Raw genomic sequence first — 25,067 nt, 5'->3', positions numbered from 1 at the left:
TGAAAGCAAGTGCAGATTTCTGACTATTTCAGAGCACCTAACGCTTGACACACTGCTTAGACGTATAAATAAACGTTTCACTATTTCACAGCCTACTTTCTACAACGCAAATTTTTTACTGTAAGTAGCAAATTTGGTTTTGGAGCTACGAAAGTATGTTCGGCAGCAGCTTTTCTTTTTTTCTTTAACAGCAGTCCAGATATAGCGATGATTGACTATAACCATCGGATTTGTCATTATTGGTTATAAGTGGACTGCACTGTATAGAACATGGTGCGGTTCTACTTCCACGGTCGCTCTTGTTGCATAGCATGCGATTTGAGAGGTGCGTTTGCAAGCAGCCGTTTGTAATTAAATCATTTTATGATCAGCGTCCTTGGAAGTTTCCACTTATTGTCCTGGCATTCCTTTGCGGCGTCACTGAAATTTCATTATATTGAAATCCCATACAAACACATTATTTTGAGGTTCTAAATACATAGCGTTCTATGGACAAGAAGTTATGAAAAGTTAAATACTTCGTTATATCTAAAATTTTTTTATAGAGAAGTTCATTATATCGAGGTTTAACTGTATGCAAAAAGCAGCCATTTCATGCATCACTGCAACGTTACTGGCATTTGATTTGTGGAACAAGTTTCTGCTATATTCTGTTATGTGTTCACCGAACGCAAGTAGCAAATATTTCGAAGGTTGAAACAGAAAAATAAAGAAGAATCCACATCTCTGGTTCTTTAAAGTTTACTTTCGTAGGCACATACAGTGCAGAAATAACGCAGAAATGTGTGCCAAGAAAAAAAAAACCACTGCACAAGAAGCATGAGGAGGAGTGCAATCAAACCTGTAACAGGTTGACGGCTGTGGGCCTATCTGCAGGGTTCTTCTGCAGGCAGGAATTTACAAAATGCCTGAAGACGTCCGACCTATGGAATGAGCATTAACAGGAGTGCAGTCATAACAAAGCACAAGATACTGAAGAAAATGTAGTGGATGGGTAATGGGAGTCACTCATCAATAAAAGAGCTGAAGTGCCAAGGAAGCTTCTTTGCCTGCTTTGTAGTTGCCAATTGGCCTGCTGGTCATGGAGCTGGCAGCGTGCAACCGGAACTGCCACCTACTCTTGAGCGGTCAACATTATATGGATTCGGAGGGTGGTGCGCCGCCATGACACGTTTGCTGCTAGCATGGACTTGACTATAAGTTCAAATATTTGTGATGAATCCTTAATTTTCCTTTTCTTTGTTTAGCTTGTTTTGTAAACTACAATTGTGCAGGGTGTCTTTGCTGGCAGCTGCACCTGACATAAAGCTAGAAGCTTAACCAACATATTAGGTCATGTTAAAATTTAAAAGATGATGTGCAACACAAGAATGTGTCAAAGTATGAAAAACAAGTCCCTAAAACCAATAGAGCAATCACTTTATTTAAATAAAGCACGTTCACTCAAGTGCACCAATGACAAGGTCAACTTCAGACACTGTATAAGTAAAGCAATCAAGCCACAAATTCCTAAATCAACATAGTTCTTAAAAAGCAGGGGCTTGCAAATAGTGATTTGTGAAACTGAGTCAGATATTAATAAATAAAGGTGGCATGAAATAAAATACATATCGAACAGTTGTAAAAATATTTTTACAAATTTGAATGGCAGTGACCTAAGAACCCAGTAGAAATCTACCTCTAGACCTTGACGGGACTGACAGAATTAATAGAATTATCCAGTTGGTCAAATAAAAGGGTTGCTTCATTTGGCAGTGTTTACCTGATTCTAATGCACTCCCTAATATAACACACCCACAGTTTTTATGGGCTCATAGTAGAAAAGTATGTGCGCCCAAATCTAACGCACGCCTGACCTTACCTAAAAACATGCAGCATGCCTTCGATTCTGGCTATTACAAATAAGATGAAATGTGCAGTTTATCTTCACAGAATATAAATTTATTTCATTTAATTTTTACCATTGGCAATATGGACAGTTTTTTATTGTTTCCTGTTACCCATATTATATGTCACTCTCACTGCAGCGCACTGCATCTGATAGTCCAAATTTCTTGGAACTACTATGCTACAATCGCCAACGAAGTGGTGGCCCACGCCTAGACTACCCACTATGAAGCATGCAAGGGTCGAAGATACCAATAATTTGAGATGCAACCCTGTTGCTGCTAGCCTAATATGTAAAATAACGCCTTCTGAACCAGCTTTTCTTAAATTACAGCCTCAAAGCAGCACATCAACGTCATCGCCAACGAACGCAGAAGCTGTTCTGCCTCCATACTCTGATGAAAATGGCAATGACGAGACACTGCAAACACAGTTTCGGTCTCGTATCCAACTGCTAACATGTAGGCAATTTTCGGACAAATTTTTTGGGGGTAAAGAGCCATGTACCAGATTTGAGTAAATTTGTAATACTAATCATTCACTGTGACCTGCTCCTTTCACTTCGAAACCTGACTAAGGCAAGCCAAAAATCAGCATTTTGGATGGCAGATATTAATTTGACATGTTTTTGACATAGTCACTGTGCCCTGGCGCTACCAAGAAAGCCACTGGAGTCATGATTGGGGTCACCCTTAGGGCTACCAACCATGTGCAGCCAAGTCAATCTGGCAAGGGTCAATTTCCGGATCGAAATAACAAATGTACTGGCCCATACGAATGTATGGGTGCTGGCTGGGACCTTCAACTGGTGTTCATATTAGCTAACCAGAGCAGAATTCCACGTTCACACGGAGACAAAAAGCATTGAGCTCTTTTGATCGCTTCAATTGGGACCAAATTAACTAATAAATTGCACTACAAGGGTTGAATTAATGGAAGTCTACAAAACAATTTTTATATGAAGACCAAATGAAAAAGCAGTATACTTTCAATTTCAACCATCCCAATTAAAGATGATAGCCCTTGGCTTTAATGTCATTAGTTTATTCCACTACTTGCAATATGCAACTAAACCTGTTCTTTTTCCACTTTTTCCACTCGGGCATCCTCATCCCTATGCCTGGAGGGTTCCCGGCCTAAACATTACACAGACCTGCCACCTTTATAATTACTGAAATATAACCGTTAAGCCAAAGAATTCTAAAATATGGTGAAAAATAGTAAATATTGGACAAGTTGACGGTGCTGCACAGGTACCTCCACATAAACAGCAGATTAGAAAAATCAGCTATGACAAATTGGTCACCAATTGTATCTGTGTTCTTTTGGAGTAACTTTTGCCCTAGAATAGACACACATGAGAAATTGTAAAATTATTAGTGAAAATATGCCAACTGCAAACAAGATGTAAAAATCGGGCATTTTACAATAAAATCATAAAAGACGGCAGGTAAAATTACATTTGAACTCAGGCTTTGAAGCAAAATTGCACATGTGGACAAATATCTACTCACGCTCAGTAAAAACCACCACAAGACATTCAACTATTGATGCCATCACCAAAATTTCTCGCAAATTTTCAGCTGCAAACGAACTTTCAACACACTCACCATTCCCCTCCACTGAGTGTGGGCGAGTCATTCTGGGCGATATGGTACAAGGCACTCATGGCATTCATGTTGAAATAGGGAGGCTTCCTTTCACCTGCGCAGACAAGGAGAAGATCCAAATACGAGTGTTTTTCATTAGATATGTGGCCCAGACATTCAAACGAGATTTTAATGGTTCTGACTACATTCCCAAAAGCTTCACATCTATCTACAGAAACTAGCTGTTTCCTAGCATCTCAAGAAGGGCCCCTGATAAACTACAGTTACACCTCAATATAATGAAGTTGGTGAAGTCAGCAATTTGCTTTGCTATATCAAAATTTAGTTATATTGAAATTCAATCTTTTATGCAAATAAGTACAGTCACCAATGAATTTTTTTCTTACACGAAAGGGGATGCAAATTTTTCCAAATTATCAGGCAATCAGAAAATGCAAATTTGATTGATAAAAAAGGTTATTTTGGTGAATTTCAGAGTCGGCGACGAAAGATATGGCTTCCTGCATGGTTGGCGAAATCTTCAAATGTTTGGTAGGAAGCAAAGCCAGCCAAGCTTTCTCGTCCACTATCTGCCGCAGCTGATAGTGTCGACCCTGCAGTGGGATGATGCTATCATGAAAATTGCAAGCAGCAGGGAGCAAAGGCTTTGTCTGCCTCTGGTTGTCTCCAAAACTCCAGATTACACAACCTCCAGCACTAAATGCACCAGAAGACAATACCATGCCAAGTGCAATAACATCACGCCCTGTGCGCTGTATGCTTTAGGCGCAAGTGAAAGCTTGTAAGGGTGAGCCAAGAAGGATGTTGGCTTGATGAAAGAGGACGGCACTCATCAAGCCAACATCACTCTCAGCCCACTCTTGCAAGCTTTCACCTGCACCTACAGCATACAGCGCACAGGGTGCAATTGGATTTTATTTCACTTAAACTTTTATAGCAGAGTGACCGCTTTGGTGGTAGCTCTCGCTCTTGCGGCATGCGATCTGAGAGGTGCATTCCTACAGTAAAACCTCGTAGATACGATTCTGTTACGCACGATTTCCCGGCGCCAATGTTTGCAATCGAGAACTCAAAAAATGACCCAACACAGTTATTTTTTACCAGTTCATACATTTCAGGAAAAGACGCTCTTGTGTTACCAAGGTGTGAGGTGCACGAGGTAGAGAACAGTAGTAAGCTACTTGCTGCAGCAGTTCCTCCGCAATACTCATCAGCCAGTCTCATGCTGATCTACCTCTTAGTTTCTTATTCCTTATTCCAGTTTGAGCAAATCTCCTTCTGGGTCGTCGCATACCGCATTCACAGCTATCGCCACCAACCCTATTGTGGTAAGCATCTTCACTTATCTGTTTCTCAGCGTGTGGGCAGCAGTGACGATGGAAGCGTACTGCACGCTTTTAAGAGTCGATAACCCAAACATGCCACCGTTCCCTGCTGCATGAGCATCATGTATCCCTCTGACGGCATCACAGCATGAAGGCATTGTATTCCGTGTTGCTCATCAGCTTGATTTTGTTTATATTTACAGTCCCAGTCTCAAAACGCTAGGGAATAGTAAAACAATGTGCGCCTGAGTTGTGCGCAATGTGCGCCTCTACCAGCTCAGCCCATGTCTTGTGCCACAAAAATTCGCGTTGAGTGGGCACAACTTCCCACCAAAATGCCCCACTTGAAGAAGCTGCTGGCCCAAGCAAAATTCGAGGAGTGCAAGCGTAACCTTGCCGAAGCAGTAAAAACACCGTGCGTTTGAGGGCTGCTCGAGCCCTACCAGCTCGAGTCGTGTTGGCGTCTTGCGCTCCAACGATTCGCACAACGCTTTGCATTACGTAGATGTCAACTACAGTCGAGTCTGTAAATTTTTTAGTGACTTCCGATTGTATGTTTCTCGGTTACTATGTATTTTCTAGCGTTTTCTTCTAAAATGTATAAACAAGGTTCTACTGTATTTACAAAGAGTTCCTCTCGCTGAGTTTTTATCAGTCTAAATGCACCAGGTTGCATTGTGCAAATACATGGTGCATGGCAGCTAGCTGCTCTACTGTTGCTAGCACTTGAGATGTTGTTCTTCCTCAAGCCATACAAAAGCCCCGATATCCTAAATACAGTGTCCACTATGGTCTACCATGTGTTGCACACTTATTCACCCATGTCACATGCACGCAATAAGCCAATGACCACTTCTGAACACAGACTCGCATACATCTTAACAACTTCAAACACACATAAACTGTGCTTGCTTTCCTTAGCCAGGAGTTAGTCAGCACGGGAGGAGAGAAACAAAGTGGATGGTGGAGGACATACCCAGTTCAATGCATGTGATCCCCAGGGACCAGACGTCCACTTTCCCATCATACTGGCCTTCGTCCATGGCCAAAATAACCTCGGGCGCCATCCAGTACGGCGTGCCCACAAAGGAATTGGCCGGACAGATCATGGACGCTGAGCCAAAGTCCGCTGCAGTGGCAAAAAATAAGGCACACGGTCACACTTCTGCGAGAAAGTGGTCAGCGGCCGCAGCAAGAAGGCTGGCATGTCGCACACAATCTGCAACACTTAATACCGATGTGCGTGAAAGACAAAAATGTCAGGTGTTCTAAAGACGTTTACAGCAAGGTGAGAACAAGCGGTCCAGTGACACTGAACACTAAATGATAACTGGTGTTCGGGCAAATCCCATTATAACAAATACCATTCAAGCTTTATCTGAATTAATTTTAGATTACCACACATCGATTTAAAGGAGTCAGTAAAGAATGAGCACCGCATCAACTAATAAATTATGGCAAGCCATTCTGCGCCAAGAAAGCTTTTGAAGGCGGAAAACTACCCTTCCTTCCGACTGTAATGAGGGAGCATTACACAATGCAAATCCCTACACAATCACATACACACAATAATAACCTAAGGACTGCATGACGAACAGGATTCTGTGTTTTCAAAGTTTATTATGGAGCAAAAAATAGAAGGCCACCTTTAAAGTTTACTTAAATGAAAAAAAAAAATTACTTCTGTCAATCTCTTTTTTATAGTGCAATGAAATCCGGAGCTTTAGCCTTTTTAGAGTTATCCTCATTGAATTTTTCCCAAGCCCCAGAGAGAGAGTTGTGAAAGAGAGAGAGAGAAATAGTACTTGGCAGTTTATCACCTATAGAGTCAAATCTCGTCATAACGAAACAGTACACAGTAGCTTCTCAATGACACAAATCTTTCGGGATGGTACAAAAATATCTGACACACAAAATTCGTATTCAACAAAAATGTAAAGAAAAATAATCGGGGGGAAATTAAGGGGGGTAACAAAAATGAAATGGGTGAATACCTTTTTTTTCTTTTTTTCAAAATTCTAACATCTTCCTTTATGTGATAGCAAAATATATGGAAAAAATATGCAGCAAAATTTGAGGAAATTGGGATTTGGGTGGTGCTATCGCACTTTTGATTGCGCGAGTGTGGCTTTTTGCTGACGGCTTTCCACTGACACAGCGCTGTCATTTCGGTATCACCATAAACATGAGAGATTGGAAATTCAGACCGCCGCAGTGCTGTACTTCTCTAGGCACAAATAAACGCTATAAATAAGCGAGTGCAAGAAGGGACAACTAGCGTCGCAACTCGTTACTGTAGTCCCGTGTTGTGCAGGGAGCTCTCCTATTGGACAAAGCAAATTCGAATCACTGGCGCACACTCACACTCTTTCAAGATATGCACAGGATGCAGAAAAAGACGGATTCCGTGAAAGGATGGGTAAGCCGCGGGCATTTCTCCACCAGAAAACTAGGGGCTTGGCACTTTGTTTTAACAGCATGTGCCCGACATTTTACGAGTTCCCTGTCCAGCAAACTACAGTTGAACCTCGCAATAACTAGGTCGGCGAGGTACACGAAAAAAATTAGCTTTCACAAAAACTTTATTGTTGCGAAATGAGATAGCACAGATACGTAATGCGTCGCAGAACAAAACTTTACTGTCAAAATTCCATTAGCCTGCTTTGGCGCACTTGCAAGGATGTAGAACCGCATTGCCGACACTACTAAGTGTGCCGCATGCATCCATCAGCAGTGGCAGCACCACCGTGGAGCAGTATTCTCAGTAAATTGCTTTTGGAGATACAATCACTTTTGCGAAATTTTTCGTAAGTCGGCACCACATACAGAGCGCTCCATGCATGCAGCAGCATATTTCCAGCGCCTGCTGTCACCCGTAGGCGTCGACGTGTCTGGTGCAGAGCACACACATGATCGTATCTCGTATACCCGAAGGCAGTCAATCGAGATTACGGCCCCTTCGGCAAATCTATGTCTGCCGCCGAATACGCACACAATTCTTGTCGGGTGGCAAAAGAAAACAATGTTCTTGGAGCAAGGAATGCATATTATCAGACGATCACTAAATCACGGCCCTATGCACAGCACTATGCTGCGACCGCTATCTCAAGCACCGTAAACATTTTTACATCGGTAGGACGTGGATTTCCTTGTTTCTGATGCTTTTTTTTTTTTTTTGCCGTAGGGCACATTACGCACTACACTTAGGGAGCAAAAACTGTCGTCGCATGTCGGTAGCACCATGCTGCCGCTTCAAACTGGTGATCAACAAACAAGATGGTGGCCATGATGTGTTTCTGGCACAATCGCTTCTGGCGCTTGGTTGTTATAATAAATAAAAATGGCGGCACCCACGCAAGCGTAATGTGATGGTATTTTACGCAATTTTAGTGCAAAGAAATAGCATTTGAGCCTGCTAGCCTTGCGTGAGTTGTTAATATGTGGGGTTACGTTCCTGCAAATTTCATTGATGCGGGATTGTAGTACAGTGACATTTCGTTGTCGAGAGGTACAAAATGCATTGAATCCTATGGGCGTTCACTGGGGATGCAAAAATATTTCGTTGCAAGAATTTCATAGTCACGGGATTTGCACATCCCGGGTTTCGACTGCAGTGTCATATGCCGCCAACAGTTCCACCTTTATACGGTAACAGTGTGGTACTAATATGACTCCCTGGTGTACTGCATGTGAGGAACGTTTCATTGCACAGTACGACGCCACTTTCCTGCAACGGAAGCACAGTACACTCGGAAACTGTTAATGACTTTACAGCACTTCTACTTTATAATGCTAAGCATGCAGTCGAAGTCTGTGCCAAAGGCCAGTGCAGACGTGTTGTTCTGACTTAGCAGCATCCGTCAAGGAGACGCTTCATTTCCCACCATTTCTTTACTCCATGTCTTTCACCATGTAGATACCGAGAAACTCAAACGCGGCGCTGACACTGCGGGTCTCGGAGGCTCGGTCACATGATCACAACTGAGGCACCGAAATTCACACAAGTTTTTCATAGTACACTAACTGGATCCTATCGTGCTCTGACTCCGATTGCAACAACGCGGAACCCACTCTATATTGGAGCTAAAGAAATGGTGCCCAAGCCAAATGTACAGCTGCTCGATAGACCAATTGAAGGATGGAAGTGGAAATATGGCAGTGCTTCTTCTGTAGTAAACATGATACACTGAATGGCATGCACTGCATGCACCCGCCGCCGACCTAACACTGCAGACGCTGCCCGCCAGCACCAAAGCAGCCACGTGACCGGAACTCTGCCAGATCTCGGTCGCGCTCTCAGAATGATAGTGACAGCGTGCCTCCAAGCGCTCTGAGCTGGAGCGCAGCCATATAAAAGAATGAATGTATTTCGAGTGCTCCATTTCGGCCAGCCATGTAAAATGCACTTCCAGAGCGTGCTAGAGAGCTCAAAAGCAACTAGCCGAATGTACCACCAGATAAATCCGAATCGCAATTTTTTTTAATGGTTTAATCAGAGGAAGTGAAACACTGAGGATAGCAGCAGCACGCCCTCACCAAGCTTGACTGTGCCATTTTCGGTGAGCAGGATGTTGCCGGCCTTGACGTCTCTATGTATGCGGCCCAGTGAATGCAGGTACTCCAGACCTTGCAAGCCATCCTTGCATATTGCAGAGATCTCCTCCTCCCGCAGAGGCTTCTTGTGAACTGGAACACAGCAAGAAAAATGCAGGTCAGGCATTCGGACAGCCATGTTCTGCAATAGTACACTTGTAGTATAAAGATGTAGACATTTTAGCATAAAAGTGCAAACGAAGGTGCAGGCCCTTTGTCCACTGAGAATGGTTGGAGTGCCGCCAATTCTGGGAACCAACGTAGGTATCGTCTAGGCTTTCTTTATTTTTTACCGCCTACTGAGGCGCCTTAATGCTAAATCTCAAGAAAAGATTTCTGGCAGGGTGCTATAACCGCAGTTTTGCCATTCCTGGTGCTTTTTAATACGGCAGAGGACACACATCTGAAGGCACATTTGATGCCGAGCGAAATAATTTCATGCACCTTACAGGACTCCATTCAAACAGTCTCAACTTGCAATGCAGACTGCACTGAGAGCACTGGCAAAAACAAAGACAGGCCAAAGTGTGACATGTATTGATTCAGAAAAGCAGATATGACACTATAAGTGAAAACACGTACCTTCAATGATATCTGATGCGGACCCAAGACAGTACTCCATGACAAGCTGCAACAAATACAGATTTAACAAGACATCTTTGTCCCCTGCCCCTATCCCACAATAGATTTGTTTCACTAAACCTACATTAGAACTTCGGTGATACAATACCGTTCCGTACAATTTACTGGCATACAATATACCAGCGTAAACATTTGCGATCGAAAACACAGAAAATGACCTGCTAAAGTTACGCATTTTTTACCAGTTAGTACCGTATTTATTTGCATAATGATCACACTCGTGTAATGATCGCACCCCTGAATACCGTCATGAAAATTAGATTTTTCTTTACTTTCCTGCGTAATGATCACACTCCGAACTTGCGGAAGCGATATGCTGTGTGCCAAGACTAGCTGAGGATGATCGTGCTTACCATCTGTCGAATGCTAGGCGAACGACTTTTCAAGATTTACCAAGCGATCTGCACGCACCAAACACATTCTTAAGCAGATGCCCCATTTCATTCCTTTTATCGTTTTCTGCACTTCCAATAAAAAAATAAATATAGAACCAAACTTGCCTTGGCAACAAGCTTGCCTTGGCTTATATGTAGGCTTTAAAATAGTAGTGGTCAACAACAACAACAAAAAAAAGACCCCTTTCGATTCCTCTCGTCTGCACTCGTGGGCACATAACAAATCGCGATCAGCAACGACAGTAGCCACGGTTACATTGATACGTTAGAAGTGTACCCTATTCATACGCTGGTGCTTGTAACACAGCTAAGATATTCGCCCACCCTTAGCAGAAACGTACCGTATTAGGATAGTAGCGAAGACAAATGCCGCAGTTTTCGCAGCATGCCCGCCATGTGTTTGTCTCTGGCAGCTGAGTGCGCCCATCTGTTTCTGTGTGCACATGGCTACGATGTTGCCACAAGCTTGCCGATATTAACAATATTACTCATTACTGATACAGAAGAAACTGTTTCAGTGCGCATAATGTACTCACAAGTAAAACAATCGCTTTTGGTGTGTTTGGCTTGCTTTGCCAATCGCCATTTTTGTTTTGATGTCCCACAGTGTTATAGCGACAGCCGCCTGTTTGTTGACTTGTCATCCCGCAACAAATGCGGGACGAAAAAAAAAAATTTTTTTTTTCCGCGGAAAATTTACTCCGCATATGATTGCACCCCTAAATTTACATCATTGTTTTTAAAAGAAAAAAAAAAGTGTGATCATTATGCAAGTAAATACGGTATGTTCCCAGCAAACACGATCATAACGTTCAGTACATCACCAAACTGTGATCGTATGATACGCCTTCCAGTTGCTAGATCCCATGTGGGCAAGAAAAAGCGTAAGGCATGTGCGATGGAGAGCAGGAGGCGCCCACCACGGCAGCTTCCTCACAGTTTCCGCCTACCTGTATCACATGAAATTGCCAGCATACACTCAGTTTCCTCTTCCGGTGCCAGCAAATCTCTCTGCGGGTAGTCGCATTCACAGCTATCGCAGCCACCCTATTGCAATAAGCATCTTCATCTATCAGTTCCACAGTGCTAGTGCCATTGGAAGTGTACTGCACGTTTTTAATAGGCAATAACCAAAGCATGCCCTCGTTCCCCAATGCACGCGGTGCGAAATATGTGTCATGTTTCATTCTGGCGGCATTGTATTCCAGCGTCGCCCATCAGCTCAATTTCGTTTTGGTTTTCCATCGCTGTCTTAAAATACTGTGCAATATTGCGGTGTTGCCACAACAATTGTTGCCGAGTAGGCATTTCAAAACTTCTCACTGTAAAGCCCCATTCAAACAAGCTGCTGACACAGGCTGAATTCAAGGAGCGCCAAAGTCGCAAGAATGACAAAACGCGTCTCGGGCCGCTCGTTCCCCACCAGCTCAGCACAGGTCGGCGTCTCACACAACACTTTGCATTATGTAGATGTCAACTAGAGCCGAGTCTGCCAAAATTTTTTTAGTCACTTCAGGTCATATGTTTCCGCAGTAAGCAAATTCTTTTTGCATCTTTTTCCAAAAAGTACTGCCGCCAGCATTGCGTTTCAATGAGCCGCCACACCGTTACTTCCGAGTTGCGCGTCATCATCGACGACTTCGAAGGGACTGCGTTGATAGACACTGCTGCGGCCTATTCAGTTATTAGCAGTACACTCGCCAGAATATTGAAAAAAGTATTGACCCATTGGAACGGATCTCCAATATGTACAGTGGGGGGACACTTAGTCGACCCCGTAAGAATGTGCACAGCAAGAATCGGAATTAAAGGCTTTACATACATCATCAGTTTCCAGCAGATGATGGACAGCGTTCTTCCCAGACTGAAATGGCAGTCATGCCTCGTCTACCTTGATGATGTGGTGGTCTTCTCCACTACATTCGAGCAGCCCGTGCGGCGACTGAGAGCAGTTCTGGATGCTATTCGCACGGCAGAATTGACCATAAAATCCGAAAAATGCCACTTTGGCTTTCGCGAGCTCCGCTTTCTCAGACCCATTGTCAGTGTTGAAGGCGTCCACCCCGATCCTGAGAAGATCACTGCAGTAGAAATGTTTCCGAAGCGAAGAGACCAAAAAGCTATTAGACGTTTCCTGGGACTGTGTGCCTACTACAGGCGTTTCGTAGAAAATTTTTCTAAAATTGCCGAACCACTCACGCGACTGACAAAAGAAGATGTCCCCTTTGTGTGGGAGAAAGAACAAGAAGACGCCTTCTCAGAGCTATGACGGCGTTTGCAGAGTCCTCCTATACTTGCCCATTTTGATGAAAATGCCAAAACGGACATCCACACCGACGCGAGTAACGTTGGTCTCGGTGCCATACTTATCAGTGGCAGAATGGAGAAGAAAAAGTCATTGTGTACGCAAGCCATACCTTGTCGAAAGCCGAGACAAATTACTCAGCTACAGAAAAGGAATGCCTGGCAGTTATATTGGCCAGTAAGTTTCGGTAAGTTCTGTAAGTTCCATAAGTAAGATCCGCAAGTTCCAGCCGCACTTATATGGCAGACTGTTTCTAGCCATCAGCGACCATCATTCATTGTGCTGGCTGGCGAGCCTCAAGGACCCACTGAAAAACTCGCTAGATAGAGTTTGCGTCTACAGGAGTATGACATCAAGGTTGTTTACAAGTGCGGTCTCGAGCACAATGATGGTGATTGCTTATCACATGCACCAATCGAAGCTACGTCACCTGAATACGAGCAAGATTTCCCATTTCTTGGGGCTGTGTGACGGAAATGGCTCGTCATCAGCATACTGATCCGGAATTACTCCTGTTCATCGAGTCCGTGGAGGGTCGACAAGTGAAAGTGCCTCGAGTTTTCGTCCGCGGATTGTTTTCATATGTCCTCCGGAACAACGTCCTCTACAAACGAAACTTCGAGCACAGTGGTAAGACGCTTCTACTTCTCATACCATCATCGATGCGAGCTGAGATCTTAGAAGCTTGCCACGATGACCTTGCAGCTGGCTAATTAGGCGTTAGTACGACTCTGGCGAGAATCTGCCAGAAATATTACTGGCCAAAGTTGATTAATTCAGTGCACCATTATGTCAAATCGTGCCGAGATTGTCAAAGACGCAAAACACCGCCACTCAAATCAGCAGGTTTCCTGCAACCGATACAACCACCAGCAGCACCATTTGAACAAATGGGAGTGGATTTACTTGGACGATTTCCCGTTTCCACCTCAGGAACGCAGTGGACTGTGGTAGCAACCGATTATCTGACCCGGTATGCTGAGACATCTTCTCTTACAAAAGGAACCGCCATTGAAGTGGCTCAGTTTTTTGTCACACACATTGTGTTACGACATGGCGCATCTAAGGTACTCATAACAGACAAAGGAACAGCTTTTATGGCCCGTTTGATGCTGTCTGTTATGAAACTAACACATACTGCTCATAGAAAAACCACAGTGGACCATCCGCAAACGGCCTGACTGAACGGCTCAATAGAACCCTCGCTGACATGACCTCAATCTACGTGGACCTCAATCTAGTATTTTACCATATGCTACCTTTGCGTATAATACTGCAGCACAAGAGACGACACATTTCATGCCATTTGAACTTGTTTACGATCGGACAGTAACAACGACACTAGACACAACGTTACCTGTAAACAACAGCACCGAAGACGACCCTAAGGTTAGTGAGTACAAAGAAAGGGCAGAAGAAGCATGGCAGTTGCCAAGGCACCGTATCGTACAACAGCAATATGTCGATGCAAACCGGTACAATCTAGGGCAAAGAGAGGTACAGTACAACCACCGAGACAAAGTGTGGGTATGGACGCCTATACGTACACCCGGTCTTTCGGAAAAGTTACTGCGCCATTACTTTGGCCCCTACAGAGTAATTCGCCGGTTAAGTCCCTTAAATTACGAGGTAACTCCTGAAGGCCAGGTCTGCTCCACACGACGCAGGACTCGCGCAGAGGTCGTACGCATAGTACGAATGAAGCCTTACCATGAAAGGCACTGAATGACAGAATTTGCACATACGGTCAAGCCTAGCACCGGTCACCCTCTGACCACTGTCCTTTTAACGCAGTTGGCCTCTCTAGGCCTTTTCTACGCATCGGGACGATGCATCTTTGGAGGGGGGCTGATGCCGGCAGCATTGCATTTCAAAGAGCCGCCACACCGCAAGCGTCAGGCAAAGCACCGCAAGGCAACGCTGGGCCTGTGCTGACAGACCGGTGGCTCGTGCAAAAGAATCGGATGGCTGGCACGCGAGAGGAGGTGACAAAGAGGAGAACGATGTTTGAAGAAGCAAAGCTCCAGGGACGTTTTTTTGTTGAGTGTTCAGTGGGTTTTTGTTGACAGGCACAGGTTCGCACAGAATAAATTAGTTTTTATAGAAACAGCTGTCGTAACTGTCGGTTACAGTATAAACGAGGATTTACTGCATGCAGCAAACCAACTGCAAATGATGGTACCCATGATACGGCTGGTGGACTGGGCTCTGAGGGTCGCCGAGGGCCACAAACTCCCGGACACCCTACGCGCTCCTGAGCCCCCTCACAAGTAATGTTGTAAAAAAGGCTCAAGCAATAAATGTTTACCACCACCACCACCACCATGTTTCACAGCAGCATATACAGTGTCAAAAGCTAGGAAAAAAGCTTTTCAAATGCAAAAAACATGCGTCTAATTTAACATAACAGCAAGCTTAAAGGGTGATGATCACAGTAACACTCACCCATGCGGTGTGCTCTTTTAAATAACATCCTTTGTAGTCTATTGTGTTCTTGTGCTTTAACTGGCGCAGGAACCTCACTTCTTTGACAATGTCTTGCCATTTCTGAAAAAGATTAAATAAAGATTGACATCTCAGCAACTCGCAGGCACAATAGAAAGGCCACAGATTTCAGTGAAATATACTAAATGTATGCCTCACCTCTGTTGACTGTTTGCCTGTAAATGACATCTTTTTGATGGCCACAACTTCTTTGGTCGTGACGTTCCGGGCCTGAGTCAACAGAGAGAACATAGAAAGGAAGCAGAAAAAAGGAAAATTTGTTACTCTATTGAAAAGTTATGGCACTCCGTAAATCTTGTCTATATGACTAACGTGTTGAATCACCATGAATAAAACTAACCTCCATATTTTATGTGCCCACCAATGGGGATAATCAACATATGGGCAAGTTGGTACTGTTTGAACACCTTGACGGGGCAGCGCAAACAACGAAGAGACAAGAAAAAAAAAAAGGAAAGAAAAAAATTGGTGAGCATGTTTCTTTCCTTTCCCGTGTCTTTGTGCTTGCACTGCCGCATCATGATGTTCAATGCGGATAAGTGTATATTTGACTATTGTTGATCTTGTATAGCAATCTGCCAACAAGTTAAATTGTGCTGTAGTTTCCAATTTGTATTTTTCTATTTTTTTTGCTTAGTTGTTTCACAATAATTGTGCACAAAACTGTGCTGTCTCCTACTGGGTGAATGTGGAGGTGGGGTCACTCAAGCTGCTGTGGATGCAGCTTTTTCTTTCCCCTGGCATCCTTACAATTCACACAATTACAATTTATAGTGACTCTGCACATTCTTGAGATAAATATAACAAATAACATGCACCTGTACTTCATTTCACCAACTTCGTGCAGTGTAGGGGAGGTTATAAAGCTCGTGTCAGCCAATCAGCAATGAGAGCCGACTGCATGTCTTAAGAATAAAGAGTCGCTCATCAGTTGTGCCCCACACTAATCTTTCTGTGCAGCTTCCATTCAGTCAGCATCGCGGGATTCTGTGGAGGATCTCTTCTGGTTCTCTAGTCTAGATAGCTGACTTGACCCGTACCTTTCACTGCCCAGCACGCAGCTGGTGAGACATATGTAAATGTTAAAATACTGTGTTTGGGGATTAAAGTCGCACTTTTGCAATTCGTCTTTTCTTTAAAGACGCAACAAGTGTTGCAATAAGAAGCAGGCAATCTGCTTCATCTAGTAGGTTTTTGACTGGCTGTTTGATGACAAAAGTCATTTTTGGGGACTTTTTTTAATGTACATCACCAAAGTTTCTTTTTAGCAGTGCGTGTTACCAAAAAGATTTTCGGGATTGTAGTGAATACTGATGCTTTAGGATATTCTTTGCATAAAAACAAATGGCAATCATGAATCTTTGATATTATAGATACTGCAATAAAGTCCCCTTCGTTCAACTGTTCCAGCACATGTATTGTGTGACATGGGGTGATTTTCAGAAAATTATCAAGACCAACTTAGCTACTGAACTTCACACATTATTAAATATTTGCACACGTGTCTTTCTAGTACCTGCAGGGCATCACACAATAGTCAACATTTGTGTTTCTCAGGCATTCTTATTTACTATGTTTCATTTTCCTTGCTGTTAAAGTTTCCCATAACAAGTTCCCACAAAAGTCTTCCGTGACTTTAAACCTTGTTTCAGCAAAATCCTTCTAATAGGAAATGGCAGCCCTTGCTCTCAGTGTCACATCCTCTTAAAAAGCCCTTAAACCTCCTTGACCTCGACATTTAGTATCATAGCAGCTGATGTGTACTAGCCTACTATGAATATATACAGCTGCAAGAGGTTGTTTTTTTTTATTGGAGCAATAATAACAAAGTAACAGGTGTCTGATTAATGGGTATGTGGCTGCCGCTGTTCCTTGCGGTTCTGTGATACTCTCCCCACTTGTGCTCTCTCTCCTTTGCCACATATGCTCACCAACTCTATGTAGTACAGTGAAAGCTACGAGTCATGTCAGCATACCAGAAGAAAGGCTCCTCTACTATCCGCTCCTAATCGGCCTCCGCGTGAAGCTGACTGAACTGAAGCTTGACAAGAGGTCATCCTTCGACGACTAACCAATCGACAGCTCTCACCCCTGGTGACAGGAGGTACCCTGTTGTCAAGGAGGCACCAAAAAGGCCAGGGGAGGAGTACGATATTGTTTTTTTTAATATACATTTGGCTGTTGCCGCGGAGCACAGTGCTGCCGCATTTGCCAGACATGATGGTCACGGCATTCTCTTCTCATGACACACACATTTGTTTGAAACGTGTAAAAAATTTCCGAGGTTGTTTGGGCGCCGTTTAAATACGGCACACGGCAAACTGTGCAATGCAGTGATGAAGGGCAAAATGGAAACAAAAAAAGCAGCCTTGCAAGGTCCGGCTCCTTAATTCAGTCGCAATTACACTTACACACACACGCAGTAGATCGACAGAAGGGAATTCAACATGGAGGTTGTCATGCACCAAAGATGCCAGGGCAGTGGCAGGTTTGCAGGAAGAATGCAGATCGAGGTAATTGGCAAAGTTCTCATTTGGCATACAGCTAAGTCCCACAGGACTGTATACAACTGCAGTATCAACAGTTTTTCTTCAGCGACACTCCTACCAATCTTTCCATGGACCAGAGGAGTGACTTAGGATACGTTAACCTACATTTATTAAGGCATTCGCGATGTTTTAGAAACGTCATCGGATACAACATGTTTACACCTTCCTCCAAACATAGAGCAAAATCTTTTTTCTTCGTGTGTGTGTGCGTGCGTGTGTTTGTGTGTGTACACAACAGACTGAGCAATGTAAGCTGGGCAGCAAACTCACATAATAGACAGCCCCGAAACTGCCGTGGCCGATCTCGCGGAGGTCCACAAAGATCTTGTCGGGGTCATCCTTGTCGAATAGCTCGGCAAGCTCCGGGTCCTTGAGGTTCCCGAGGCGCGAGAAGGACGGCATGCTGCTAGGTCCTTCCTCTCCTCTCTCTTCCGAGGAGGAGGCGGAAGGGGGCAGCAAAGGGTGGGGGGCTGGCAGTGCCCACTACCGGGGCTGCAGTCCCCCAGGGGGGCCCCCTACAGGCCTGCGCTCGCAGCCCGTCCTACCCATGGCACTCCTGCCAACCTGCACACACAAACAGGCACAAAAGGTATATCAACAACCTCTTCAAATGCGAATGGTGCATGCCTGCCAAACTGCAAATATTAAAATTTGTAGGAATCTCACAAACAACACCAGTATAATGGTAGAGAGGATGCAAAACCTTGTCAAGAAACAATCGGACAGAAAAAAGCACCCACCCACCTAAATTTCTTTTTAGAGTCATTTTCACTATAATAAGCATGAATAAATTTTGCCCTAACAAAACGTCTTTTAGGGGATCTATATTACAATATTACTATATTAACAATGATTTACTTTTACATGCAACCCACAAGCAACAGCAAACTTGGAATAGCGGAGACTGACCACAGCGAATTTTTCAACGGCTTTGCTCTTGGAGATTTCACCCGATTCGAGAACTTGTCCGAAAAAGCTTGCCTGAAGCAAATACCCTCTATCTCCTTTGATAATCAAGACTTCCAAGCATATATTGTTGATGACTGAAGAGGGGAACTTTCTGCAAAGTATGTCTTTCATGAAATTTGACAGAACAAGCCCAAACTTGCGAGCCTTGTCAAAAATTCAGGTTTGTTGACACATATAATGGCAGCACATTTATTGATTGATCAGATTTAAAGGGACATTTAAGAGACACGCTGAATCAGTTTGGACTGATAAAATATTCTTTCAGGAATTTATCGGTAAGAGAAAATGAAACTCAATTTCATACCACAACTCCAGAAACACTACATCAGTGCGACATTGCAGATTTCCAAGCATTTTCTTATATTTTCGGCTGTTGTGGCTTACAATAAATTTTTTGAACTTGCCAAGTTCAGTTCAGTTTGGCCCTCCCCACCAACTCGGAGGGCACACAATCAAGTTCTGTCCTCCTCCTCCTTGCCAAGTTCAGACTTTCTCTTTTTAAATGCAATGCAGCCCATCTTTATCAATGGAGAGCCGAGAGCAAATGCCATCAAAACTCGTGACATCATGGCTAGCTCAAGCAAGAACTCCAAGGCAGCGCTGTCGCCACCGTCTTTCATTTTTGCACTTCCTTGTGGTTTAATTCTTACAATAAGAGTGAATTTTTTTAAATTGTAGAAGGATAATCAACTAAGCTTAACTTATATAAACTCTTTAATGGTCTTTTTAAAGCAATTCTAACACATTCTTTTCTTAAGTTGTAGAATCTCTACCATGTTGTCCTCACATGCAAAGGCATTGCAGTTAGCAAGTACAAAAGCTTGGGGATTATAAGACATTACTTTCATAATAAAGATGGTCCCGGAACACACGACTCTGCAACATCAACATTAATGCGATGCCATGAGACGGAGCAAAACTTGCCGACACCGTGCTGCAGAAAGGCTTGTAGAAAAATTTACATGAGTGCTGCACACGCTTTTCTTTTTGGGGGGGCTGTGCGACTCGATCTACGACATCGTGACACATCCAGCTCATGGATACCGAAACAAAGCTGGTTGATAGAAGAAGGTATGGTACCACAGTACATTATTTGGGACCTTCCGACACTTGCCAGTATTTTTATTCGTGTTTAGAAGGTTTGTACCTTCATTTTAAAAATGTCATGCCAACGCTCCTTAACATCTCAAAATGCCGGAGCTATAAAGATTGTCGCAGAGGAAGATGGTAGATTAGTTTTCATGCAGTTGTAGTTTTGTAAAGCGCCCCGGGTCACCAGGCCCCATCGCAAATTTTCTTTACACTCTGGAAGTTGCAAAGCACCAGCTGGCGGAGTGTCTTACTGCAAGAATGTTTCTAATTGGTTCATTATTACAGGAGATGGGTGAATTAAAACGTTGCACCGTCATGCTGCCCAGCAGCGAGCTCCACTTCCAACATAGACTCCTCCTCACATAGCTTTCACAAGACACATTTCTTCCATGCCTTCTCCCACAGTGGAGCCGAGAGATCGCATCACATGTACACCGCAAGCCTTGCCTCCTTTTTTTCTGCGCTGCACACTTCCAGTGGTGGTTTTGTGTACCATGCAGCAGCCGATTTACCAAAGTGACGTGCCATCATCGCTGATATTGCAGGTAATATGTACGACACAGAGGCATGTAATCTTGTAATTATGCATGTCACCTTAATTCACTGGCAGGAAGTGGGGCTCCCTCGAGAGGGAGTGCACATGGGGTTTTGTTGGGTATTTCTGTAGTTTTCATGCTACACAGTGATCCAGACACGATCGTCAGGACGAGATCTATGCCCATTATTTCATAAGAGGCTTGATGCCTCATGTAAATGGTTGCAGATGCCAGCCGAGAAAAGAAACAACTGGCAAGTGTGACAGAAAAATGCAGCACAAAGCGTGACGCGTTGCAGGACTGAGGACATTTATGACATTAAATTCAAGGAATGCGCAAGAGGTTTTAATTAATGGTGCACTGAAAACTGCCAAGCACACAAGGTTAAAATATACAATACTCACTCTACATCTCTCAGCATATTTTTCAACTGGAAAAAGGTAGAACTGAAAGGCAAAAAAAAAAAGATCCGTGCATTGGCATGTGGCACAAATTGTCCAGACCAATAACAAACAATTAGGGTTCACTGACACCGGTGACACCCAGGGGTCATGCATCCAACCTGGTTGCAATGCGACCTGCCATAAGTAGTCCCAACGGGTCAGTCATTTAGTGCTTTATTCTTCAGTTGCACGACTGCAGTTGCGAACCTACTAAACCAATCAATGGTGCAGGAACAGGACTTTATGTGGTAATGACAGTGCAAGCAGACATGAATGGCATAAATTGCGAGAGATTTTGGTATGGCAACGGGCAGGTTGCAGTTACTTGGGTGGCCATCGGTCACCATCTCACTCCTTGGGTCTCCAGTCGCGGTCAGACGGATGACCTCTCTCAATCACCAGTGTGAACGCACCGTTACAGTTAGAAATAGCAACAGCCACACAATGCATAAACATGAATGCAACTGGGATTTTGAAATATTTTAGTTTTCATATTGCAGTGCCAACAGTGTCTGCCGTGGTTCCACTATGGACATGATTTAATAGGGGGCTCAACGCCTCATGCAAACAGTTGTAGGTGACGACTTCAAATCAAAGGATTTAGAAATTACCACAGTAAGCTGCACAAGCTATCAGGAAGCTGCACAGCGTATCGACAGCTGATCAAGTTAGCATGGCGATATACAGGCTTTACAACGGGGGCAACTACGAAGGAGTGTCACTGCATACAAGCATTTCCTTCTGCACCCTCTTCCCACAACACTGGTGCACTAACTGATGTTTAGCTAAGCTGAGCCTGGCTATTATGCAACGCATGTACATTCCAAACATGCTGTTCTTTTCTCAGCAACTCTCAACGTGCTTACAGCTGAAAGAAGTGCGAGAGGACTTAGTCAATGCACAAAGCATACACTGTGTTCTTCTTGCCCCTACCCAGTGCATTTGCCGCATAGGTGAAGTGCCCGCAACGACCTGTTTCACTACATTGAGGAAGTTTGGTGAAGTAGTCCATAGACAGTGCAGGTGAAAGAAGTAGAGAAAGTGGAAATAGAACTTAACCTGACTGCATCAGCTCAGAGCATTCTAGAAGCCAAGCACAATCAATAAAATGGTTTTCCATATCATTTTTCCATGCCCCTAACAATACAGGAGGATCGTGCGTGTTGTCACGTCTCCCTCCCTTCAAACCGACTCTCCCTCTCCCAAAAGAACTTCTTGGCACAAACCCTGTCTCACAGCCCCATAAGCTACATGCCTAAAGTAAAGCACAAATATACTTCCACCAATAGAGCTGACAGCAGAGAAAGTTGGCACGAATGTGTAAACACAAGAGTGCTTCAGAACACAGGACACAAAAGAAATAATGGGAGCAAATGATTGCAAGTTCCTGCACTAGTTTGCTAACGTTCATGTCGAAGTTTACACTGTCCCACAGTTCTTGAATGAGAGTTCACGGCTGTGGAAAGCCATCGAACTTAGCGAAACCCCTTTACGGGAGGGGACACGACGACAAGCCCAATCAGAGCCACATCCATCCCACGTCTACTACAAATCACGTATTTCCACAAGTCTAAAAAGTGGTGCTGCCGTAATGTGGCAGCATGCACCTGTCCATCAAGAATAACAAGCGCCCCCCCCCCTCCCCCCCTCTCTACACACCTACAGCACAGCAACCTGCCCTCGGATCCCCAATTTTTTTTTTTTACAAGGTGCACAAACATTTCCCACAGAGCGCTGCAGTTGAAAGCCACAAGCCCAGCATGATACACAGAGAGACAAACAGTAATAAGTATGCTTCCGTGTAAATTTAAGTACACAATGTTGTACCACAGCTCTTTATCTAGAGACTACAACACTGAGTAAATTCTGGCACACACAGAATGATGTCCATAGCTTTTAAGGCAAAGGAAAGTCATCCCGTAGCAGTGAACAGCCTTTCTAGACTTTTCAAAAGCTTGACACCTATGCGTGCAGTGTAAGTCAATATATTAAGTGCATTTCAAACTGTAAATGTGACCTGTGAAAGCAGGACAGCGCCTTACATAGTCATGGTCTTCAATTCCCAATTCCACTGGCACCCTAACACTACACTTCCAGTGCAACATTGGACATCGAAGACTTTATGAAACAGTTGCATAATGACGACTGAATTTCCATCTACACACGAGCCAATATAGACATCTCGTGACAATATCTTTTATCACGCGTTCTTCAAACACAAGCAGACCTTTCGTGCACGACAATCTAACACATTTTTTTGTTTGCAAGAGCTCGTCACAGACATGTAGCCGATAGCAGCCACCGAGCTGTCTGTGAGAAAATTCTTTACCCGCAGGCCGTTCCTTCACACAGGCCACTTCCAGCACTGCACCAAGTCACAGTGACAGGCACAGCCGCCGCCTTAACACGAAGCTGACTGAAGCACTGTACCCAAGTGTCGACTATGAAGACCTGCAGCTTCGACGACTGTAGGAGCGCATGCGAACACTTGGCGGCCACGGGAGTCATTCCCACGCACAACAAAACAGAGCGAGACATCAGTGCGTTGTTTTCGAGGTCCGATCACAGGTATAAGTTAAAAAAAAGAAAAAAGAAAGAGAGGAAGCACGCGGCTGCGTCAGAGGCAAAGCATCTTTGACAGGTTCACCGCGGAAACGGCGGTTGCCGTGCTGGCGTCTCTGCGTTTCTCGCGACGCTATTGCCTCCGAAAGTTCGTCTGAAACATTTGATAGGCCGGATGAAGTTACGATCGTGTGTAATATACACACAGTTACATTCATCGAACCGAGTTTCTGAGCTCTGGAGAATACCTGGGACGGGGAATGTCGACAGGCAGCAGCAGCAAACGTTGCGTCTCGGACGTGACTGCTCGGGCTTAATGCCTCCAACGCGCCTTCTCAAAACAACAAACGGGACATAATGCGATCGAAGGACATTCGGACGCCTTTTCGCGGTTCGGTTTGACAGTGCACAACGCCGGCGGTCCTAACGTCGGCGCGTTTGACATGCCAGGCGTCCCCGAATGAATCATGACTAAAAAACGAAATTATTGGGAGATTTCGACAGACGTACCACTTCCGATCGAGATGCCTTTCACGGCCGAACAGTCAGATTAAAGCCCTTAAATGGACATTACGAAACAGCGCTGTCAGAGACACCTTTCATAACCAAGAAGCGCACGATGCGATACGGTCCCTTCGCTGCACAACCTCGCGAATAAAATGTAGCCGATGCCCGCCCTAGTGCATTTAAGCCTAGACAGTGCATTGAACCGCACTAAAGTAGCCGCAAAGCGACTCCGGGTCGCAGCGGTTTGCGATCTGGACTGAGACACGCTTAGGTGGTACTCACAATTGCTTGGCGTCGTTTTCTTCTGAGAAGGACAGGTTCTTGATCAGTTTATTCACCACGAAAGACGCCCTTCCGACCCAACACAGATCAAAAATGGCGTACTGTTGACATGCGCACTTCGACACTTCAGAAGAAAAGCTAGATGCACCCTGTCGATGAAGGAAGCACAGAATTTCGGACGAGAACTCGTTCAAGTTTTCTTGGTTGCAAATTGTCGCTACGCTCTTTATGTGGCGGTGAAAACTTCGGTAAAAAGAAAACAGTCAAGCTGCGCCGTGCTGAAGACATATGTAAAATTCCATTGGCTGCTCAAGCTTGAAAGAAATCGGCGTTCGGCGAGACTAAACCACTTTATCAAATTATTGGCCGCGCACAAAAAAAATATGTAAATCACATAACAGGAACAAATAAAATGTACATCGTTCTCGCATAATACATGTGATTGTTTACTTTCGCTCCCGTATGAGTTTCACCACAAAAAATGTTTAAATGTGCGTAAGCCCAAAACAGCTATTTAAAAGTAGAATTTCGGTTAATTACAGTGTACACGCAATATAAATGCAGCAACGTTTATTATTTACGGCTACAAAAGTTATTATGATAGAACGGTTAGTTTGAGGGCGCTCCTGTTCTGTGCGATCATTGTTGGTCTTGTTGGTCACGTGCCTTGGCGCAAATTTTCGAAATTGTGTATTCTATGATTGTTATGGACCCCGCTTGCTGTCCGTTGTTTACTTCTATCGTACATTTTAGTGGGATTTCATCTGCGCACTTGTGTGGTTGTGTCACATCGAGACGTACATTCGGGTAGATCTAAACATACGCTAAAAATCGCTTGATATTCCGCTATTATGTTTACTGGGGA

General features: G+C 44.1%; 1 protein-coding gene across 2 annotated transcripts in view; it reads right to left on the bottom strand.

Moving 5' to 3' along the window:
- Tao (Serine/threonine-protein kinase Tao) overlaps positions 1-24,534 on the bottom strand; it is a 60,040-nt gene extending 35,506 nt beyond the window's left edge. Inside the window, exons 1-10 of one of the 2 annotated variants that reach the window (XM_065435603.2) lie at positions 24,203-24,534; positions 20,813-20,854; positions 18,082-18,375; positions 15,401-15,472; positions 15,203-15,304; positions 9,998-10,043; positions 9,359-9,508; positions 5,799-5,951; positions 3,498-3,591; positions 842-923 (exon numbers count right to left, since the gene is read on the bottom strand). In XM_065435603.2, the coding sequence (XP_065291675.1) occupies positions 842-923; positions 3,498-3,591; positions 5,799-5,951; positions 9,359-9,508; positions 9,998-10,043; positions 15,203-15,304; positions 15,401-15,472; positions 18,082-18,213 (831 nt within the window). In that variant the 5' untranslated portion in view covers positions 18,214-18,375; positions 20,813-20,854; positions 24,203-24,534. The remainder of the gene's footprint in view (positions 1-841; positions 924-3,497; positions 3,592-5,798; positions 5,952-9,358; positions 9,509-9,997; positions 10,044-15,202; positions 15,305-15,400; positions 15,473-18,081; positions 18,376-20,812; positions 20,855-24,202) is intronic. The other variant, XM_065435604.2, reaches the window with a different exon arrangement.
- Positions 24,535-25,067: the final 533 nt, after the last annotated feature.

The sequence above is a fragment of the Dermacentor albipictus genome, chromosome 2 (assembly GCF_038994185.2).
Source record: "Dermacentor albipictus isolate Rhodes 1998 colony chromosome 2, USDA_Dalb.pri_finalv2, whole genome shotgun sequence".
Classification (NCBI taxonomy): domain Eukaryota; kingdom Metazoa; phylum Arthropoda; class Arachnida; order Ixodida; family Ixodidae; genus Dermacentor; species Dermacentor albipictus.
This window is presented reverse-complemented; position numbering and strand designations above follow the sequence as displayed.